This window comes from Cynoglossus semilaevis, chromosome 2 (assembly GCF_000523025.1).
Source record: "Cynoglossus semilaevis isolate Cse_v1.0 chromosome 2, Cse_v1.0, whole genome shotgun sequence".
In the NCBI taxonomy this organism is placed as follows: domain Eukaryota; kingdom Metazoa; phylum Chordata; class Actinopteri; order Pleuronectiformes; family Cynoglossidae; genus Cynoglossus; species Cynoglossus semilaevis.
In genome coordinates this window covers 1-21,263 of record NC_024308.1, presented here as the reverse complement: position 1 = coordinate 21,263, position 21,263 = coordinate 1, and the positions used below count along the sequence as shown (strand labels likewise).

At 42.1% G+C, this 21,263-nt stretch overlaps 4 protein-coding genes across 10 annotated transcripts; all 4 read right to left on the bottom strand.

The window, feature by feature from the left end:
- Positions 1-9: 9 nt before the first annotated feature.
- cldn34a (claudin 34a) lies at positions 10-2,045 on the bottom strand. Its single transcript, XM_008329545.3, has 2 exons — positions 1,908-2,045; positions 10-1,454 (listed from the first exon to the last, which is right to left on the bottom strand). The coding sequence occupies exon 2, from the start codon at positions 1,437-1,439 to the stop codon at positions 741-743; it is 699 nt and encodes a 232-aa protein (XP_008327767.1). The 5' UTR covers positions 1,440-1,454; positions 1,908-2,045; the 3' UTR covers positions 10-740.
- shroom2a (shroom family member 2a) lies at positions 1,958-6,668 on the bottom strand. Of its 3 annotated transcripts, none has more exons than XM_008329692.3 (5): positions 4,524-5,128; positions 4,271-4,439; positions 3,507-3,779; positions 3,080-3,396; positions 1,958-2,070 (listed from the first exon to the last, which is right to left on the bottom strand). In XM_008329692.3, exons 1-4 carry the CDS (start codon positions 4,820-4,822, stop codon positions 3,121-3,123), a joined length of 1,017 nt encoding a protein of 338 aa, XP_008327914.1. In that variant the 5' UTR covers positions 4,823-5,128; the 3' UTR covers positions 1,958-2,070; positions 3,080-3,120. The 3 variants fall into 3 exon arrangements, with proteins under 3 accessions (XP_008327914.1, XP_024909866.1, XP_024909865.1); XM_025054098.1 differs by lacking the exon at positions 1,958-2,070 and adding an exon at positions 5,532-6,668 and having other exon boundaries at positions 2,442-3,396; positions 4,524-4,854; XM_025054097.1 differs by lacking the exon at positions 1,958-2,070 and having other exon boundaries at positions 2,442-3,396.
- A 100-nt stretch (positions 6,669-6,768) lies between these two features.
- Positions 6,769-9,340, bottom strand: LOC103392821 (AP-1 complex subunit sigma-2-like). Its single transcript, XM_025054099.1, has 5 exons — positions 9,333-9,340; positions 7,627-7,735; positions 7,262-7,399; positions 7,147-7,177; positions 6,769-6,903 (listed from the first exon to the last, which is right to left on the bottom strand). Exons 2-5 carry the CDS (start codon positions 7,705-7,707, stop codon positions 6,893-6,895), a joined length of 261 nt encoding a protein of 86 aa, XP_024909867.1. The 5' UTR covers positions 7,708-7,735; positions 9,333-9,340; the 3' UTR covers positions 6,769-6,892.
- Positions 9,341-10,577: 1,237 nt separating this feature from the next.
- LOC103392830 (cyclin-dependent kinase-like 5) lies at positions 10,578-19,473 on the bottom strand. 5 transcript variants are annotated; one of them, XM_025054093.1, is made up of 17 exons: positions 19,267-19,466; positions 18,426-18,601; positions 17,975-18,009; positions 17,437-17,482; positions 17,172-17,308; positions 16,981-17,101; positions 16,638-16,697; positions 16,382-16,427; positions 16,042-16,288; positions 15,797-15,877; positions 14,487-14,638; positions 13,291-14,224; positions 13,093-13,198; positions 12,691-12,784; positions 12,112-12,211; positions 11,895-12,032; positions 10,578-11,720 (listed from the first exon to the last, which is right to left on the bottom strand). In XM_025054093.1, exons 2-17 carry the CDS (start codon positions 18,460-18,462, stop codon positions 11,388-11,390), a joined length of 2,667 nt encoding a protein of 888 aa, XP_024909861.1. In that variant the 5' UTR covers positions 18,463-18,601; positions 19,267-19,466; the 3' UTR covers positions 10,578-11,387. The 5 variants fall into 5 exon arrangements, with proteins under 5 accessions (XP_024909861.1, XP_008327789.1, XP_024909863.1 ...); XM_008329567.3 differs by having other exon boundaries at positions 16,042-16,231; positions 16,337-16,427; positions 19,267-19,465; XM_025054095.1 differs by having other exon boundaries at positions 16,042-16,231; positions 19,267-19,465.
- Between the last annotated feature and the right edge of the window lie 1,790 nt (positions 19,474-21,263).

Sequence of the window (21,263 nt, the reverse complement as noted above, 5' to 3'; positions counted from 1 at the left end):
GTGGGGGGGTGGGGGGGGTTCTTCACATCCAGCTGAGAGCTCGGCTTCACGGTCAATCAAGCGTCTCAGTGCTCTGTGGTGCAGCATCGTTGTTTCCTTTACCGCACTGGTTCTATCATCAACTCGAGTGATTCGAACTGTTTTTTGATTCAACACTGCCCCATGAGGAGAAATGCTTTTGCTAATACAATACAGTTGTTTACAAGGGATCAGTTACTTTTTTTTACATTAACCTTTACTGACTTTTGATCATGGATTATTGATTGATTGATTGATATGGACAGCGCCTTTAATGTTTCTGACTCTTGACACGACAAAGTTCAAAGTCTTAATCCAGGAGATTAGAATTTTTATTGCTGATTAGAGATGAACAGATAACTTTGTCCTATCAGAGTTCTATCTGACTAAACTTCTCGAGGTCAAGGTTCACTGACTGCAGACTCTGTGTTATTTCCTCACATAGGAATAATCAATCATATCAGCTGGTACAGGAGCTGCTGGTCCACCCATGGTCTTCACTGGTTTGTCCACTCTGACTGCTTTAGTCAGCCTCCTCCACTTACATCACATGATCACATTAGTCCTTTCCTTCATGTGATGTGTATTCTTGGCCACGCCCCTGAATCTATGACAGACTGACATTTTGCCTCTGAACCTGGATCTGACCTGTGTGACCCTAGGACCTCTGGGCTTTTTATTCAGACGTTGAAGAACACATATAAACAAACTTGATGTCACCATTAAGAGATGGCTCCACCCACTCTGACCTCATCCACTGTTCTGCTCACAGCATCGATCCCTTTGCTCTGACCTCTGACCTTAGTTTGTTGTACGTAGGGATAGGAGAGAAATACCAATCCACTAAATAGCATCAAGATGGAGGAGACGACGCCCAAACCAATAGCCGAGCCCACCTGCTGCCTGAGTGGTGCTGCTGGCAGGTGGAACTGTGGTGGGAACTCTATAGTACTGTTGCCCAGGACTGACTTCATGTTCCAGACTACAGGTACCAGTGAGAGTCCTGCAGAACAAATGTAGAGACTTCCTGCCAGGACGAACAGCTGCCCCAGGTGACTCCGCCCCCTGACAGAGAAATATGCCATCCTCAAGGCTGTGGCCCCGCTGACATTGGCAGCCAAGCCACAGATGACCGCCATCATCATCATCACCTGAGCTGCGGAGACTTCAACTGGGACGAAGTCCTGGGTCAGGTCCATGTACTGACAGAATTCCACCCCTGTCAAAACATGGCTGTAGAAACATGCTCTCCAGATCCCCACCCAAGCTACGCCCGATGTGACGATGGACGTGTCATTTAAATACCACAGACGCCACTCGTTCAGACCCGTGGTTGTTGTGGTCAGGATCCAGGCCAGGAATCCTCCAACCAGGAAGAAGAACTGCAGGTGGGCGGTGTTTGCCAGGTATGACATCATCATTAGGCTACCATAAATCTGAAACCATCAAAACGTAAAAAAAAGGTTAAAAACACACCTCCAGGCCTGCTCTTACGTCTTGCTTTTAGACACTCAAGCAGCAGATGGCGCTGAGGTCTTTGAGGTGTGTCTACAATATTAAAAAATGAAGGATAATGTTTGGATTAGAATATGGGTTAAGGTTAAAGATAAAGTTAACCCTTCAACCAACAGAAGATTTCTCTTATTTATTAAAATTAGATTTGAGTAGAAATCGATTGCATAAAATAAAAGCAAAAAAGGTAAAGAAAATGTACCGACATTTACTATTAGTTCAAATGTTGAAGTGAAATCAAAAGGTGGAAAATAAACTAAAATAAATATTTCTTTTATATAATCCTTTAAAACTCAGTATATTCAATATACTCAAAACACCTAATGTATTGTTTTTACATACAAACATGTAAACCTTTTTCCTCCCCTTGTGCTCACCTTCCTCCTACTCCTCCTCGTCTGGTTCTTTTTCTCCTCCGTTTACGTCACATTTTCTCTCTTTACTTCATTTTTGCTCAGCAACAACAAAATCTTTGGTTTCCTGAGCGTCTGCTTCGGCTCTGAGTCTTTCACTCTGTTCTGCAGGTGTGTGTGTGCGTGTCTTATCAAAAGTAAAGGTAGAAAGTGGGTTAATAATTGATAACAGAGATCACCTGATCGATCCTCACCATCACTCCTTTCACACCTCTGTCTCCTCACCCTCCCCCCTTCCCCCCTAGCCCATGCCACTTTATACTAACCCACAGTAGGTGTGCCACTCCTTTAGTGTTTAGCATGCATCATGGCTAACTAAAGATATCAATTAGTGGTTACCACTCAGCTAACCCATTTATCAATTGTTAAGTGACTAAGTGATGGCAGCAGTAAATCACTAAAAACTTTTAAATATAAAAACTGTGTTTATACTGACCTGCTATTAAAAAACCCCAAATCACTCAAACCTAAAGTTTTGGCAAAATTGAAAATACTTATTTTAATTTAAATATATTATACGTGTAGATATAAACATGTAAATAAGTCATCATAAAACTACAGACTATAAACCGATTAACAAAACAATATAAACCTTATTTACGTTCACATTATTTGCATTTACATTTCTAGACGTCACGTCTAAACTTAAAGGAAAAATTAGTTACATTAAACCTGAGCTACGACTGGAACTTCCGGAACTGAAACTGAGGGAGGAACCCGAGTGGGAGGGGTCACCCAAGACAGCTGGTCACAGTCATCATCAGGTGGGTGGAGCTCCCAACAATAAACGGTTCTACTACAGGGAACACTCCAGAAAAGTTCTGAGTTTGAAGAGGTTTTTTTCTTCTTCTCACTGATCAGTCATGTTGAACAAGTGCGTTCTATGAAACCTAAAAAAGTCCGAGTTTTTCTAAGGAAATAACTAAAGGTGGAACCTTTTTATAATTACATTCGTATTTTTATTTGTTGACGTTATTAAATCAGTTAACATCAACGGTTCATGCACGACTTCCGGTTCCTCTTGTAAAGGCTAAAAAGTTAAATAAATGAAAGGAAATGAAAAAAACAATATAAAAACGAGTGAAGCGGAAACGTGAGTTTGAACGGAGCAGACGGTCCTTCAGCTACAGCAATACCTCTTTGTACTCTGTCTCCCTCTGGTGGACAGAGACGTTTCTCATCGGCTCCCCACTGTGCTTCTGTTGGACAGACTGTCCATCAGACAGGCCAGCTGTTCTTCTCCCAGTTTGATTTTGTCCTCCAGGTTTCGCTGCTCGACGATGAGTGACGATTTCATTTTGACAAAGTGTGTGAAGTCGTCGAGGTCGTCGTTGGTCAGTTGAAAAGACAGGATGTCATAAACCAGACACTGCCGTCTCTCCACACTTTCCTTCAGTTCTTCGGCGTCTTTGTGCTGTTGAAGCAGCAGCTGTTTCTTCTCTAACAAAGTTTGCTGAGAACAAAGAACAATGATTACAAAACTCAGATTTTAGGATTTCACATAAAAATACCAATGATAAAGATAACGCTTTTTTTTTTATTCTTGGCCTTCTTGACCCTCACCCTCTCTTTAGCTGCAGGGTCGTCTTCCAAACTATTGAGAGCGTTGTCCACACGGGCCAGGCGTCCAAGAAGGGAGAGCAGAAGACTCAGCACCCTGTCCAGGTCTCCCACAAATGTACGAAACTTCTCCAGCTGCTTGGGTTGGCACAATTGCTGGACCCGGGCCTCCACCCGCACCCCCAGAGCAACGTTCTCCACAATGTCCTCCTGAAGACTCTGCTGAGCTTCTCCAAGAACCTTCAGCTTCCTGCTCAGACTCCTCATCAGTTCCTGCTGTGGAAAAACCACAGACATGACAGAAGTCTGTGCTGCGTCACCATGGAGACTCCTCACAGCTGGTCCACGAACCAGGTGAGAACCATGATAGACATCACTATGTTTTGACAAAAACAAAGTGTGGAAATTTCTGCAGCGTTCTGATTGGTTTGGCCACACTGCATTTTATGAGATCATCATGTACGTGTGTGTGTGTTGATGGTTGTGACTACAGTAGACACAGAAATGCATGTCTCCTTTAATTACATTTAGATGAGTAGTTTGGCGAGCTCTCAATCAAACGTGTCACCATCCTGGTGTTGATACATCAACGTCATACGTCATCTGCAGAGCTAGGGTTAAGTTCTGATGCAGTTTTATTTTTTTCAAATGTTATTGCAGATTTAACAACAAGGAGTTTGACATTTTATTTCTGACGTTAATGACATCATTGATGTCAATTCTCATCATAACCTCATGGGTTTTAAGGCACTGGTTATGTGTTCTACCTTCTTATGGATCAGGTCAGGGTCCAGTTCGTCCTCAGACTCCTCCTCTGACTCCTCCTCCGACTCCTTCATGTTCTTCATCTTCATCAGGAGTTTGGCTTTGGGAGCGGACGTACAGAAGTAGGTGGAGTTACCTGCTGTGACATCACTTGCTGCTGACCCCGCCTCTCTGAAAAAAAAAACCCCAGAACCAACTGGTTCAGTGACCAGTGTCCATCAGAACTGCTTGGTTCTTGGTTCTGCTTGTTCTCACCTTTCTTCAGGTCTTCTCTTCTGCTGGTCTGGGACCATCTCCACACTGGTCTTTGTTGTGGTCTCCTCTGGACCATCGACTTTCCACATGTCCTGATTTAGCCCCACCCCTTGTGGCCCCACCCCTTTCCCATTCTTTCTCATTTCTCTGTGAGGTTCAGATAGACGGCGGTGGTCAGACCCCTGAGCTGTTCTGAACTGGTCCAGACCAGAACACTGGTCTTCAGCAGAAGAACAGTTTCTCTGAAGCAGGAACCAACTCTGGTCTTTTTGAACTATCTGGACGGGAACTTTCTTCATTCTGGTTCTGGTTCTGGATCACATTAGCTGTTCTAAAAAACAAACCAGAGATGGAGACAGAAAGTCCATTAAGAACCCAACCCACAGACTCCACCGACTCATAGCCCTGGCCTGGACTTCCTTCTCTGCTGATCCTGGTCTTGGATCCGAGGTGCCCCCTTGTGGTGGGGCTGTGAGCAGTTCTACATACAGTTCCAGTCTGGATCGGTTCTTGTTCATATCAGGTATCGTTTTAGCAGAGCTTGTGTCCGTTTGTAAACTCATTTTACTTTTCTTCTTTTGGAACATTCTTTTTTTTTGCTGATATTTTTTCTGGTTCTTGTTTCTTTTTACATTGTTTTTTAATTTATCGTCTGATGTGTTGATGTTGTTAAACCTTAAAGTAATAATGAATATAATAATAAAAAGAAAGAGACTTTTAAAGATCAAAAAGAGTCATATCCTGTATCTGCTCCTGTAGGTCATGTGATCCTCAGAGTCACATGACCTTTGTTTAAACAAAGTCCAAACCAGACAAACCAGGAGTAGAAGTACCAGGTCCGAAAGCAACATTTAAAACTAACGAGAATTTTAGGTCAGGGTTCAGTTCTATCAAAAATCCGCGGTTCTCTTTGATGTTCCACGTCTGAGTGAAGTTGCAAAACTTTTATCTTTGATTAAAAAAAGTCAAAGTTCTGCTGCTGTAGAGACAGGACCAGGTTTTACTCACCCACAACCAGCAGCAGCAGGTACTTCTGGTACTATGCGACTTGGCCAAGAATGTTCTCTCATCAAGGTGGGACTCTTGACTATGGTCTCTGATGGTCTGATGACGACTACTTCTTCCTGGAGACGTGGGCGTGGCTTAAAGAGCAAACAGGATCCACTTTTGACGTCAACTTTTGTTGAAGTTTAAAGAGACAGTTGTGTTTTTATTGACGTCGTTGGGTTCAGGATCGGTCCCCTGCAAAAATGTCCACTGCTGCCTCCTGTGGTCACTTTGTGTCATTGAGATAACTCTTGACGTTAGTATTGCAAACAGTGATATCACAAAATAACAGTTATACAATTTTAAAACTGGATTTTAAAAAAATTAGAAACGGTCCAGCCAACTTAGCTAACCCAAATCTAGAACCAGTTCCTGGTCTTAGCCCAAATCTGGAACCGGTTCCTGGTCTTAGAGACTGGGCTTTGATCTACGTACTGTTGAAGTTCCTTCTTCTTTGGTCACCTGATGTTTTTGTGTCTGATCCCGTAGAAGGATGAACACATGGATCTGCGTCAAAGTCAATTCTGGGTCTCATAGCTGTGATGACTTTGGTCTGTATCAGTGGTCAGTCTGGTCCTAGGTAGAGGAGACGTAGATGGTGCTCCTGGTTCAGGTCTTAGGGGCAGCTGTGCTTAGTGGTTATGGAAGCGGACTTGGGTCCAGAAGGTTTGAGTCCACCAGCTGCCAAGTTGCCCCTGACGTGCTCTGAGCATGGCACCCTCCCCACACACTGCTGCCCCCTGCTGACTGTAACTGTCGCCTTCCATCTGTTTCATCTTCTCTACAGAAGAGTAGAACTTTATTAAAGTTGTATTTACTCTAAAATATTCTGCTAGCCCTAAACTGGACCACGACCAGGACCTGAGTCTGGGACAGTCCAGAATCATAGAGTATTCTTTGGGTTCTCTTTGGTCCCAGAGTTTCTCTCCTGAATCAACAATTCATTTCAGGTGTCACTGAGCTCTGTAGAAGAAGCAAATACTGCTCCTTAAAAATGCTGTTTCAGGATTTATTCATACACAAAACACAACTATAAAAACACTATAATAGTTTTACTGTAGACAGATGTGACAGTAGGTGGTGTTCACAGTGCATCCACAAACCACTGAAGTTAAAAACACTATGACTAGCTTTAGAGAAGATATCTAGTGATGAATGAATCTGGATTATTGACAGATAAAAACAGTTCTAGTCTAAATCTAAATGTGAATCCTAATTTAATCCAAGACCAGAAGGTGAAGAACGTCATCTGGTCTCTGAAGAACATCATGAGCGTGAAGATAGAGATGTTTGTGCAGCAGCAGGCAGGAACAGTCCAGTCATCATGTTGGAGCTGTTCAAACAGAATGTCAACATCTGCTCTGGAATGTTTTAATCCGATTACTAACTTGTTTAGGTCAAAGGTCAGAATACCTCGTTAATCTCTAATGAACAAGAATTTCTTTCACTTTTCTCTTTAATAATCTCCTGATTGCTGGTTAGTGTCTGGGTAGATACTGGTAAAGTGATGGGGTCAGTGCGCAGTCGGTTGTTAGTCGGTTGTTAGTTACTGGTTTGTTGGAGTTTTTTTTTTTACCTGCAAACAGACGGCTCTGAAAACCTCCATTCTGGAAAGGTTGAAAAAATCCCACAAGAATAGGATTAAAGTGAAAACAGAGACGTATTTCAGTACTTCAGAGTAGCTGCTGTACCTCCTGCAGCAGATCCGCCTCCTCCATGGCCTTCAGGACACTTTTCTTTGACGTTTCCTGGGCCTCACCAGCTAACAGGAACTCGTCCAGGATGTAGAACGTCTTCTCAAAGTTAAAAATGACGTCTAACTCGCAAACCTGATGAGGGGAAAAAAAACCTTGGTCTGGTTTGACTCATCTCCAAATGTTAGCATTAGCATCTGCTACTACTGTAGTACCAGGTCATGTAATCAGACTTTACAGGTTTTAAATCTTACTCTTCTTGTTTCACCAGCAGCCATTTTGTCATCAAGAGTCAGTAACAGTTTTGGACTAGTACTGAGTGCAGGTACTGGTACTTGTTCTTACAGACCAGTAATACTCACACTGCCAAAGTATTTGTCTAGCAGTTCCACATATCTGTGGATGATCTCCAGAGTGATGAGCTCATTGTCCTGGAGCTCCATTGCACAGCAGAAGTACAAACTGGCATATCTGAAAGGAAAATGATTTATTAAAAAAAACAACCCTTTATTAACTGTTGGTTTAAAACACACATCTATAATCAAGAGCTAATCAACAAATTAATTTAGGAACTGTACAACCCCTGCCCCCGTAGTCTGTCTCTGGGTGTCAGGTGTTGTTTATTATTCTGTATTAGTTTACACATTACTTTATTAATGTCACAAATATGCAGCTCAATGTTTAACGTCATTTCTCCATTTTATTGTGAAAGACAAAACGAAAGTTCAGGTGTCGTTGAGTTTGTTGTCGTCCAAAGTCAGAGGCAGCCCCCTCAACTCTCAGACTCACTAACATCGGGATTGTATTTTTCAGGCTGGAACTCTGTGAAATTTATAAAGATAGTTTCCTCCTGATGTGTACAGTGGTTTGTTGTTATGGTGTCCGTTTCTTGAAGCGGTCTTAGTGCTAACTCAGTGTTAGTTAAGGCCGTATTAAATCAGTAGTTAAATGATAATTTCATACAGAAAACTGCCGTGTGTCATTTGAATGTCATTGTCCTGACAGTCCACAGACCACAGCAGAATTATTCAGACATATGAAGAGACAACAAACATCTGGGAAGATGATCACACTAATCTATTATCTCCAGTTATTCTTCCCTGTTTGAACAAAATTTCTGTATTTGGTCTTAATTTGCTGCCACGTCCTTTTTTATTCCTGTTGGATAAAACCTGGATTAAATTTTAAAAACGGCCAGGTGTGTTGACACAGTGAGAGATATATATTGATCATTTGACACACTTAGGCTGAACAGTTCTGTAATTAACGAGGATGAATAACGCACTCATCAATACTCAATCATTCACTCTATCTGTAATTTGTTACCAAGTCTTTTCACTGTCTTCTGCGGCTCTGACGCTGTCGTCCCTTTTATTTTACAGCGTAGCGTAATCCTTATAGACATGCAACAGTATTTCTTGCTCCACCGGAGTGAAGCAAAAGGTGGAGAACATGACATGGTTCGTGTTATCTGCGCTCAGCTGAGGGAACCTTCGTATGTAGTCGGGCACTAGCGCCACTCAGACTTAACTCAACTCAGACTTCCGAGAGCTAATTGAAATCCGCTTTTGAGGAACCGGAAAGTCAGAGTTTTGCCTCTTCGACTTCCGGAAGACAGTGCTGTGACTTTAACTCGGACTTTCGTGAGTCCGCTTCAAGAAACGGACCTGTTGTTTTCATTGATTAGTGTGAAGCCGAGTTGGGGAGCCGCGTTGATAAATGCGATTTTAAATGCGCCAATTTAAAATCGTGAGAAGCGATGGCGTCCATTTCGACTGTGTGACTCTGTGTGCTGGTATTTTTACTTCCTGTCATCTTTTATTGTGAGTGATTGATAATGAGGTTTCCTGTTTATAACTTCAATTGGAAGTTTTCCTCGTGTCTAATGTGTTTGTCGTTGTTGTCTTTTAAAGTAATTTAAACATCTTATTTATTTATGTTAAATTAATAACAATAACAAAAATAATTTGTTACTCTACTTTTATTCATTGAGTTTTGTCACACTAACGTCACCTGAATCATCACAAGGTAACCCAGAACAAGAAACACAAGTTGCAGTCTGACCCACCTCTTGTACACAATACACAATCGTCCGATCTTGCCACTCAAGGAAACTGCACATTTTTGGTTTTCGTGCCAAAATCACTTGGATCAATTCTCTGCTGATCTTCTTTTTCTCTTTATCACACAATGGCACAAACCACTTCTGGAGGCGGAGTTTCGCCTGTCGACTGAACAATAGCATAAACTGCATCTGAATGCAAAAAAGAAAAGAAAAAAAAGCTGCAATTAAGCCACAGTTGACTTTTTCATATGTCACACGGGTTGGAAAACATGGGTGCATTGGTCACCTCAGGAGACTGAAGTGACCAATAACCACTGCTTCCCCGTGAGCTGGACTTTGGTCTGAGCCTCTTTGGGGCTCTAAGATTCTAAAATGAAAGGTCTGGCCATGTTACTGCCAAACCGGTCAGTTAGTCAATTGGTAAATGACCCTGATAGCCCTAAGCTAGTTAGTGAGATTAATGGAGGTCCACAGCGTCTCTAACGGCAACACCAAAGACATAAAACTATAAATAATTTAATGTTTGTTAAAGTGTGACAGAAGAGAGAGTGTAAAAGTGACTCACCATCTGCTTTGAGGAGATCAGAAACACAGTCTCCACAGAGTAGAGATTAGTGAAAACACACAGCCAATTGCTGATTGGCTGGGAGGAAAGGCGACGTCAAAGATCTGGGATATGTGTGTTAATGTGTGCACGCCATCAGGTGGACATTTTCAGCATTGCCTGCCTTAGGGTCAGTGATGAAGTTGTTTAAATTGTTGTAGAGTGTTTTAAGGTTTACAAAAGCACAACACAAGTCCAGAACATTTACATTGACTATAGCACTGAGCGCCCTCTGCTGTACACCTGCAGCAATTTGAACAAAAAGCCTTTAATTTGCCCTAAATCCAGACATGTTTGAACAGTGACATGTGCTGACCCTGGCCCTTCTCCCATTCTTCTTATTCTTTTTCTTTTTTATAGCAGACCTGCAGACTGCCATAAGCCCCACCCACTGGCTCTTTTTTTCACCAGTACAAAACAAGGCAGTGACCACTCAGTCACAGCTCTTGATTCCAGCGTTAGGGGCAGGGTTTTGGTTCAAAGTTCAACGGTAGGGGGCGTGGCTTTCCTTTTCCTGAGCTTTAGTAAAAGCACTGCTGCAGTTAAATGGCTTCATATTCCTCTGAACAAAATATAGATATATAAAGAAAAGAAAAGACAAATAACAGATAGTTTAGTGAAAAACTTTAAACCCTGACCCTGTGTCTAGTTAACCAACGGTCAGTTTAATGGTTTTAACGTCTGCATCTGTTCAGATAAAGTCACCAGATTTTCATAACTTTGTAGATAAATCCTATCATATTTTCTATCAAACCTTCAAGTTTTATTGTTCTCATCTTTGCCCACATAATTTGTCATGTCATTTATATCAATATCAGTTTACTGTTTAAAATTAATTCAAATTAATACAAAGATTTAAGCATAAAAATATGAAAAAAACACCATGAGTTTTACTTGTTGGTTTGTGGAACTGTTTGTGGAAGTGTTTGTTTGTTGACAATCTGGTCACATTAATAAACAATACACAGATTTTTTTTTAAACTTCACAATAAAACTTTAAAAGTACATTTCAGAAGATCTTTAGCGCCTCCTGCAGAACTGAGTTTCATATCAACCTGAAACTATCTGTGTACAACCTTGAAAAGGTCTGACCTTCACTCTGACCTTCTGACCTTTCCCCCACACTTTGACATAAATGACCTGAATAGTTGAATAACCAGTAAAATGTCCTTATATTTACAACGGTTTGATATGAAAAAGAACTAGAATTACTTTTACTTCAATCTAGAAAATAAAAAACCAAATTATTGAAACTTTGATCTAAACATTTTCTAACAGTAATAACCTTAAGTACTTGACCTGTGGGCAGAGCTTAAATGTAAGGAAAGAGAAGACAGTTGTTTTAAGATTGACAAAAAACTTCTGGTTAATTCTTTTACACATGAAGAGGCAGAAACCAAACCTGAACCAATGTTTGTCTTCTGCACAGAGTCAAAGTGGGCGGAGTCACAGCTTTAGAGCGCTGTTTCTTTGAGATCGTTAAGGTTAGGTAATCGCGACCTGGCATTGCGTCCTTTGACGCTCAGCTTCTCGCTGTAGGGGTTTCCCTCTGAACGATTCAGGTGCGCCGAGTGCCAGCCCGACTCCACCGGTGCTGGCAGTGGGAAGGCAGACTGTCGGGTCTTGGGCTGCGGTGCATGGAGCCCAGAGTGGCTCCGGCTCTCCGTGAAGCTGCCCTGAGAGGAGGTGGAGTTAGGTGGTGGATAACGAAGCTCAGGGGTCGTGACCTGGCTGGAGGAAGAGGAGCTAAGGTGCAAGAGTTTACGCAATGACTTGAGTGGCTGACTCTGTAAACACAGAAAACAAGAGTTTGGCTCTAAAACTGTGACAAAAGATAAAATGTTGTTGCTTCAAAAAGAAAACATTTTAATTTAACTTTGTTTGGTTGACTAACAGACCATCACCCTGACTCCGACCCCTGACCCCCGACCCCAAGGTCCTGTCTACTGAACTAAACTTACTGAAGAGCGTGAGTCTAGTTTGTCAGGTGTCCATTCCTGGTCTCTGTCTCGCTCCAGGTCCCGGCTCTGCTCTCGTTTCCTGTGGCGGGTGCTCTGATGATCTGAAGACCTGGACTTCTGGACCCCATCACTAGAAACCTGTGATGTCACAAGTCAGCTTTATACCAAATCTAGATCTGGATTTAATGATTTCACTAGAGTAGAAACATCTTCTCACCTTTTTCTTCTTCTTCTTTATGGCTTTAAAAAAACCCTGTTTCTCTTTTTCTTTGGATGAATCTGATGTTGTGTTCAGAAGCACCGGGTCTGGACCGGTCCTGGACACAAAACCTTTGGCATCAGAGCAGGATTAAATCTTTCTGCTGTTTTTTTTTTTTTTTACATCGATTGCAGTCGAGCTTAGAGTTAAAAAACAAAAACATCTGAGAGACGTGCAGCGGAACGATTGGATTATATCAAGCATGGGCAAACTTTTGACTTGTGGGCCACAGTGGGTCCTAAAATTTGACGGGTCAGAAGCAGATAGATGGAGAGTTCGTATGAACTTAAACAAAGTCAGTCAGTAAAGGCTAAAATGCTAAAATGATTTTAGCCTTTTCTATGTCATCTATTGGGGAAATGCAGGCATTGAAGGGGAAAGGCAGAAATATAATGAAAATAGAAATTAACATAATTTGGACAAGTTTGGTGGGCCAGATGAAAAAGCCAAACGGGCCACATCCAGCCCCCGGGCTGTAGTTTGCCCATGCTTTTATTAGATGGATGGATGGAACTCTCTGAATACATTCTGACTCACCAGGAGTCAAAGGTCGGCAGTCGTTTGTCCCCAGAGAGACCTGACCTCTGACCTCTGCTTTCATGAAAAGAGTTGTCTGGTCGAGGGGAGGGAACTGTTCCACACACACACAAAAAACCCATTTGATATCACTGTTGTTCAAAACAGAAAAGACTAAAGTTTGTAAACTCCCATTCCAAACCTTTTTGAGAAAATGGTCGATTTTATGATTTTCAAATGTTTGTCAAAAATGCTGTTTGTGCTGTGTCAGAATGACTTGACTAATGCTAGCATGAAATAATTGCTCTTTTTTTAGTGTAAATGTAAAGATTATTTGTTTGATTAAAGATAATTAAACCATTTTTTCACTCATTAGAAAAAAAGAAGTCCAGGACCAGGGGTCAAAGGTGAGTTCACACTGACCTCTGTAAAAACTGCCAACTCTCCGGTTCACAGATTCACTGTAGATGCTGCGGTTCTCTTTTGAAGAACCTCCATCTTCTGTCTTACCTTCATGAAATAAACCAATCTAATCCAGAAGAGAAGGACCAACATCAGAACCATGTGGATGACATGTACCATCAAAACATCATGAGAGGAACCCTGACCCTGAACACTGACCCTGCTCAAGTCTTCCTCCCTGGAGCCTCCAACATGATGGGGCAGTGTCCGATGTTGTAGTTGTGGTGACAGCAGCTGGAGGCTGCTGGCTCTAGTGGGCGGGGCTTGACCAACCATGAGCCCTTCACTCGCGCCGGCATGAGTTCTCTGGTGGTCTCTACGTACATACATGGAATGACGGTGTGGTCTCTGCTGGGAGGAGAAGGGACTGGTGTAGCCCTGGGTGTAGGATTGAGGGTCATGTGGTGCAGACAGAGAGTGGGCGTGGCTTCTTTCTACAGTGCCGTCATCCATATCCAGGGTGTCTGGTGACTTGGCCTCATCCACGGCTTTGTGCCGAGCAGATGAGCGCCTGTAGGAAGAGTCCAATGTGTTACTTTCTCTGCTTCCTTTGCTGCTGCTGCCTGGACCCAGTCTGTCACCGCGATGAGGAGCTGGGCTGCTGGGGGCCGTTAGGTCAAGGCAGCTAGAAGGAAAATATCGAGGCACGGGCTCATCGGTGTACAGATGGATGTCATTCAGGTTTCCTACTGACTTGGCGTCGCTGAGTGTGCCGTAGCTCTTGGACAAGTTCAGTTGTGCAAACCTAGAGGAGTAGTTTGAGCTGTGAGACTCCACGTAGCTGTGGCGACTGTGTTTGTCCGCAGACTGAAGCGTGTTGGTTTTTCCTTCTATGAATGAATAGCGATTTTGCTGTGAGCGGAAGCTCGATTTCAAGTATTTGGCTCCAGGTCCTTCTGACACCTTGGATCCAAAGTTTCTCTCAAAGTCGCTATCATGGTTGAACATCTGCGGCTGGAAGTTCTTCGGGTGCAGTGTGGGGCTGAGGTTGGAAGATGCTGGCAGGTTTCCATTCAGGAAGTTGTCGTTTGCATGAAGGTCTTCCTGTCGTGGCAGACTGGTGCGCTCCCTGCTGGAGGAACGGTGGTGACTCCTGAGGAACAGTAAAAGTCTTTAAACCACATTCTGATTCTATATTTTTCTTCAAAGGTTATGTATAAATGTTAGGCTATCCCTGTCAAAAAGGACTTTCTCTTTTCCTATTGGTTCAGACAAGTGTGTGTCAAACTCTAAACCCAGAAATGGCCACAAACTGTAGGTTGTGTTAAAAGTTGACATTTTTCTTTCAAACGTTTCAAACTGTAATTTATCCTATAGACAGGAACATACTGACAGTGTGTTGTGTCGCCACTGACCTGCTGGGGGTGCTGTTATTTCTCTTAGAAGACCGTACAGGTGTGGTTGTGACTGGGCTGGGTCGATCCACCAGGCGTAAGGTCTGGAAGACGTGATGATTCAGACCCTGCTCAGTGAGGAAGCGCTCAGTTGGGTTTAACAGAAGCAGGTTCTGTGTTAGACACAAGGGGACAGTAAAGAGATGTATCTTTGAGTTGTTATTTTATAATCTGTAATTATAAGCTTGATTTTCACTGTCATTGTTTCATTCAGCTCCTCTGAGTCTAAGTCAGAGGCCGTGGTTTTCGACCAAAAAAAAGGTGGCATGCATACTCCAGGTTGGGGAAGAAATGCTGCCTCAGGTGGAAGAGTTTAACTAACTTAGGCTTGTGTTTATAAGTGACAGAAGGATGCAACATGAGATTTAAAGGCGGATCAGTGCTGTATTGGTCCGTTGTGGTGAAGAAGGAGCTGAAAAAGAAGCCCTTGATTTACAGCTCAGTGTACGTTCCTACCCTAATCTGCGGGTCATTAAAGAAAGAACGAGATTCTGCACAAGCCGCTGAACTGAGCTTTCTTATCAGGGTAGCAGGGCTACCTATCTATCTCCCGGGAGGAGCTCAGAGTAGAGCCGCTGCTCCTTTCCATCGAGAGGAGTCAGCTGAGGTGGCTTGGGCATTTAAATCGTACCCAGGACACACTGGAGTGACTAAGACGCTCTGCTGGCCTGGGAATGCCTTTGGATCCCCCCAGAAGAGCGTGTCTGAGGAAAGGGAAGTCTGGGTGTCCATGATCAGACCGGATAAGTGGACAATGATGGATGGATGGATGTTTCATTCAGAGCTAGGTTCAATCTTTATTTCTGGTTGAATCAATTTACTGTTATGCTAAGAATATAGTGTTTGTTCTGTGAAGAAGCTGGGATGTTTCTCTTCCTGTGAGTCATTAGCTGCAAAAAACACCAGATCAGCCCACGTTTCTGACACTGAGCTGCTTTTATAGAAAACTGACGAGCTGGAAACATCACATTTCACCAAAGGGACATCATCACAGTGATGACCATAAAGATGATGAATGTGATGACGAAACTAAAGCTGAAAACCTAGTTTAATATCGCAAAGGTAGGGGATTCTGTCGGACTGGACGTTGGTGGAAAGTTTGGTCATAGAGAAATAGAAGATAAGCAGAAATGGAATGAAGGGAAGAAAAAGAACAAACCAAAGTGAAAGGTTGAAAAAAGAAACACTTCTGATAACGTTGGACTACTGCCCCCTGCTGTTACCATGACAAAACAAACTAATCACCCAGGAAATAAAAAAAACAGGCTCACCTTCAGCAGGTCCAGGAGGCCTCCACCAAGTATTCCTACGTATCTTCGTTCCAACGTCTGAGGATGGTTCACCACAGGAAACTGAGTCAAAGAGCGAAAAAGAGAGAACTTTTACTTTTAAGTATTCCTTCCAAACAGAAGAAAACCAGCAACCAAAAACCGACACCAAGAGACAAAGACAAAAGGAAAGAGAGAGATAGAGAGAGAGAGACAGGGACAGAGATGGGGGAGACGAGGACCATTACCCTAAGACCATGGAAACGAGGGTTGTTGTAGAAGAGCTTCATCTGCTCTGGGGGCAGAGGTCCTAAAACCTTCTGGATGGTGAAGAGCTGATCGATCTCACTCTCCCCTGGAAACAGAGGTTGTCCATCACTCAGCTCTCCGAGAATGCAGCCCACAGACCACATGTCCACCGCTTTCCCATACGGAGCTCTGCAGGAGAACACGGTCAGATCATCATCGTAGGCCTTCACCAAAGTCCACCAACAACTAAAGAGACAATCAGTGAGTTTATCACCCAGAACAGCAATGATATACCCCAGCAGCAGTTCTGGAGATCGGTACCACCTGGTGGCCACGTACTCTGTGTAGTTGGCGTCAGTGCCCTCTGAGAGATTACGAGCAAATCCTGGCAACAAAAACATAAAAATGTGAAACATCTGGGGCTGATTGTTGTTTGATGATGAGCAGAAGAATGACAGATAGACGTGTCTTCAATGAAACACATTTTTAAGCTAATAGTTTTTAAAACAAATTTACACAAAACAGGATGAATCTTGGGAATAGGAAACTGACTTCTCCACATTTTTATTCCCATCAAGAAGGAAAGGATTCTCACCAAAGTCACACAACTTCAGGACATCATCGCAGCTGATGAGCAGATTTTCAGGTTTGATGTCTGAGGAGGTAGATGGACGAGGTCACAAGTCATCGTTACAATATCAAACGTCAAAAAATCTGAAATCATTTATAAAAGTATATCTGAAATTTAAATTATGACTGATGAAATCTAGGAAATGTAGGCGTGTGATTGGCTGAAAAACATCATAAAGCCCTGGACTGTGATGTGAAACGTTCAGATCTAAACCATCACATGGCAGAACTGTTTCATGTGGTTCTGTGGTTCTTCAGAGTGACCCAGTCTGATTGACAGCAGCGTTAGGTCTATGACCACAGTTCACCTCGGTGAACGATGTCGTGTTTGTGGCACCAGTGAATAGCTTTAATCAGTTGGTAGATGTAACTCCTCGCCATCTCTGTGCAAACACCGTTGGGTTTCTCCTCCAGCAGCTCCAGCATGTTCTGAAGAAAAACAACCATCAGAGAAGCATTGTCATGTGTGAACAGAAAGTGGCCTATACGGGGCACTCACCTTCTCTACATATTCAAAAACCAAATAAAGTTTTCCCCTTCTTCGAAAAGCTTCCTTGAGTTCCACGATATTTTCCTGTTTGAGGGTTCGCAGCATTTTGAGCTCCCGCAGTGTTGTTTCTTTAACTTCTTCATTTTCTGACAAAAGACAAAAATCATCAGAAACTTATTGATTGACATGTAAATCAATGACTTATGTAACAACGTAAAATAAAATAGAGAAATATTTTAGACTTTTTTAATTTTAGTTATGGAAATTCTCTCACCCTCGCTATCCTTGAATTTCTTTATTGCAACAATTTCATTGGTCTCCTGTAACAAAACACGATGTCATGATGATGTCACAATCGTAAACGTGTAGTAGTAATGCTAGTCATCATGTTACTAAAATTATCTACTGTGGCTCAGAGTCAAGTGACAGAATAAAAAATGTCCGACTTTAAGGAATAGTTACGGAATTTATGGCCTGAAAAACTGGATAATAATAAAAATAACAACAACAATTATAATTATTTTCTATGAATCAATATATGGTTTAAAGATTTTTTTCTCTGTCTGGTTTCAAATTCTAGATCGTGACCCACTTCCTGATCGTGGTGACCCACTTCCTGATGAACTGAATGTCCTCATTTTTCACATGTTCCACTTTGTCTTCACAAAAATAACTGTTCTCCTCAAAGGAAGGATGGACTCTTAGTCCTCACTGAATAATACTCCCGTTCTCTAGGAGGAACCAATTCATACAGAATACAAACATTTGTCTGTTTTCTCAAAATAAAGACTTCAAAATGAGACAGATTTTACCTTGTGACGACACTTTAGAACGACGCCGTACGCTCCTGAAAATAATGAAATAAACAAGTTTGAATGAAATGTTTCAACAGATTTTTCTACGTCTTTTTCCTTTGTGATTCTCCAGGTTTGGATTTTCATCCAGAAGATTTATTTCTTATCCGTTCTGTTTCATCTGTTTATAAAGAAACAATATTAATGCAGCCATTACTTTGTCCAATCAGTACTCAGAGTATGGGAACATTTAGGTTATACTTCAGTACCAACCCCAATCTTCATCACCTTCAGTACTCGTATATCCTCCTAATGATCTCATTGGTTTTCTCCCAGTATTGATCAGTATTAACCCTCACCCTAACCCTTCCACCCCAGAGCAATTTACAAGAGGAGGATTAACAATCGGGACTAGTTAAGAGAAGAAGAACTTCTTAACTAGGGTGAGGATGTAGAAGAGGAGACTCACCTTCCCCCACAATCCCCAGAACTTCAAATTTATTCATGACATCACCAACAGGTCAGAAGGTCAACATCCTGTGGGGCAAAGAGCCCAGACCAAGTGGGTCGGATTGTGGCAGGGCATGGGCCATGAAGTTTAAACTCCTGTGAGCCATGGTCCAACTGTAGACCACATGGTGGCACCTGCACACAGACGTAAGTGGTCATTTATTAATTCGTTCACATTTTCTGCTTCTGCACTTTCTTAATGGCGACATCAAATGTAAATAAAAAAATATCATGAACAAGTTGGGGATTCAACGATGACTAACATGTAGCCCCCGCTGGTGGCACTGCTGCAAATGTAGCAAAAATAATTTATTGTAATTGTGAATATGAAGACTAAAAATAATTAAAAAAAACACAGACCTGAGATCAGAAGAGACCAGAAAGCACCAGACCAGACTAGACCACCTGACCAAAGTCCAGAACTGAGACCAGGACACGCAGACCAAGGCGTCAAGATTAAAATTCACTGATTTAAATTTGACAAAATTGGATGGTTTTAGTTCAAACTTATTTCTTTTCAGATTTAGAACAATGTACACACGCACACACAACCACCCCCCAAACACACACACACACACACACACACACACACACACACACTGTCTCTATCTCTCTCTTACTCTCTCGCGCACACACACAGTCTCTCCCTCTCTCTTTCTCTCTCTCTCTCTTTTTCTCTGTCTTTTACACACATACACACACACACAAACACAAACACACTGTTATCAATTGGGTTTAAACCTCAAGTCGCGGTCCTGGTTTCAGTCCAATCATTTTTCATGCAATAAAAACAAACGCACCTTTGAAGCCCCGCCTCTTTTCTTCTTCTCTTTTCTTCCACTGTTTGTTTTTTAAGAATCTCTCCGTTCGTAATGACGACAATTGAAAAATCACAGACTCACTACCAAAAAAATGGAACGCGTCCCACGGCCGCGCACATCCACCTACATACGTGCACATCCGCCCACTGACGCGCACGAGCAGAGCCACCAGCTTTGACAGCACCGTCTCCAAGCAACCGTCTGATGAACCGCTGCTTCGACCAATCGAATCCAAGCTCTGAACGTCAACCCGTCTTTTATTTACACCAATCAGACAGCGTGAAAATAAAACTTCAATCTAACGTCATAGTGATCACGTGGTTTTGAGTCAGCCCTAAATGGAGTTCTATATAATTATTGACGGGACCTTGTTTCTCTCTGTTGTTTTAATTTATCTGAAGTCTTTGCTGCTTGGTGACGTCAGTGACATCAGTCCAGCGTTTTCTTCAGTAACGCTGTCTTCAGTGAGTGTGATGTTTTGCCTAGTTTAACACACACGTCATTTTCCAAGTTCAAAATTCAGATTTAATTATTATAAGAATTACAAAAACTCAACTAAGCAATGCATACATACTACTATTTTATGATTGTAAATTAATTAAAGCATCCTTTTTTTCCTTAAGAAGAGGGGGGGACTTTTCTCCCCGACTGTTAGTACAATAATAACAATGCAGAACTCTTTCTAAAAGTAAATTATCAATGCCATCTTAAATCCCTAAAGTCCCATTGTTCCACTGTAATATTGCCTTGTCCTGTTGTTGTTGACAGAGGTGTTGAAACTTCTGACTATCTCTGTTTCCACTGTAAACACAACTATGCTTAGGCTGACAGTGTCCAGCCGGACCAAACTATGAAAACTAACAGTTCACAGACACTGAGCTGAACTACTGACACAACAAGAGACTAAAATACACAAATAGAAGAAGAAGAAGAAGAAGAAAAAGGCATTAAAATAATTGTAAAACCTGCTGAAGTAGAGTCTGACAGCATATTTGCCAACGCTCCTGAAGTAGCATGTGAGGAGTGGGACCTGTTGAGCCCTGATTGGCCACCCTGGGTTGGGGTCTGTGATCATTGGCAGACTGACACCAAGGTACATGGTCTGTAAATGACCCTTGTGTAAGCGGAAATTAGCTGACGGCCTCCGGTTTTCTTTGTAACAAAACTCTTATTTTGAAGTGCTTCACAAAAAGGTTTTTTTCGATAGTCACAACGCCGATTAGACACAGTTAAGCGCCCAGTCAGAGCGGGAATAATTATAAATGAACAAGTATTGTTTTAGTTTTCCTTATTTCATTTTGTACACATTTTAATATATTTGGTAAGTTCGTTCTACATTAATTGTTTTTGTCAAATATATATTGTACACCATAGCTCTTACGGTGTTTCCAGGAGGGATGGTTACGGACGGCTAAATAAAATCTTCTGAAACATCAGTTTTCGGTGCCTTCTTCTGACTGGGTCAGCTACATGGTCTGATTGGTGTATGGGAAGTAGTGGGAGGGGTGGTGGTGGTCTGTTGTCAATCACATCCACATTGTCAGTTATTCTGTGTTTCAAATGCTGCCATGGAATAAACAGATGTTCAATACGTTATCTTCAAACGGACATGTACATGTTCTTATTGATGTAAAACATTTTTACTTCATGTCACTCCAACTGTCTGATTTTAGTTGGGTCATTGAAGTGGATCCTGCAGTTTTTTAGGTTTTGGTCAAATGCTACCATCTAGTGGGCACATTTTTAATGCGTCTTCAAGCAGCCATACTTACAGTATACAAACATATGTACAGCGTTCCCTCTCTATATCGGTCCTCCTTTCGCTCCCTCTCGAATTCCTTTTTAAATCCGTTTCGTGGAAGTTTTACGGGAAATTTAATTTCCAATATTTTCACGATACAAAATTTAACGTCCTACGATGCCTCCTAAAGTCCTCTGATCATCTTCTTAGACTTCTGTTACCAAGTCCAAACCAA

What these genes read in the sequence shown, in the direction of transcription:
- LOC103392821 (XM_025054099.1), bottom strand. Translation starts at nt 7,707, where the DNA reads ATGGAGCTCCAGGACAATGAGCTCATCACTCTGGAGATCATCCACAGA. An exon ending in TAGACAAATACTTTGGCAGT is followed by an intron (nt 7,400 to 7,626) that starts GTGAGTATTACT and finishes TCCCCTCATCAG; the next exon opens with GTTTGCGAGTTAGACGTCAT. An exon ending in AGGCGGATCTGCTGCAGGAG is followed by an intron (nt 7,178 to 7,261) that starts GTACAGCAGCTA and finishes CAACCTTTCCAG; the next exon opens with AATGGAGGTTTTCAGAGCCG.
- shroom2a (XM_025054098.1), bottom strand. Translation starts at nt 4,822, where the DNA reads ATGAAGAAAGTTCCCGTCCAGATAGTTCAAAAAGACCAGAGTTGGTTC. An exon ending in AAGAGAAGACCTGAAGAAAG is followed by an intron (nt 4,440 to 4,523) that starts GTGAGAACAAGC and finishes TTTTTTTTTCAG; the next exon opens with AGAGGCGGGGTCAGCAGCAA. An exon ending in ACCCTGCAGCTAAAGAGAGG is followed by an intron (nt 3,397 to 3,506) that starts GTGAGGGTCAAG and finishes CTTTGTTCTCAG; the next exon opens with CAAACTTTGTTAGAGAAGAA.
- LOC103392830 (XM_025054093.1), bottom strand. Translation starts at nt 18,462, where the DNA reads ATGAATAAATTTGAAGTTCTGGGGATTGTGGGGGAAG. An exon ending in ACTGACGCCAACTACACAGA is followed by an intron (nt 16,289 to 16,381) that starts GTACGTGGCCAC and finishes TTGTCTCTTTAG; the next exon opens with TTGTTGGTGGACTTTGGTGA. An exon ending in CTGCCGACCTTTGACTCCTG is followed by an intron (nt 12,212 to 12,690) that starts GTGAGTCAGAAT and finishes TTTTGTGTCCAG; the next exon opens with GACCGGTCCAGACCCGGTGC.
- cldn34a (XM_008329545.3), bottom strand. Translation starts at nt 1,439, where the DNA reads ATGATGATGTCATACCTGGCAAACACCGCCCACCTGCAGTTCTTCTTC.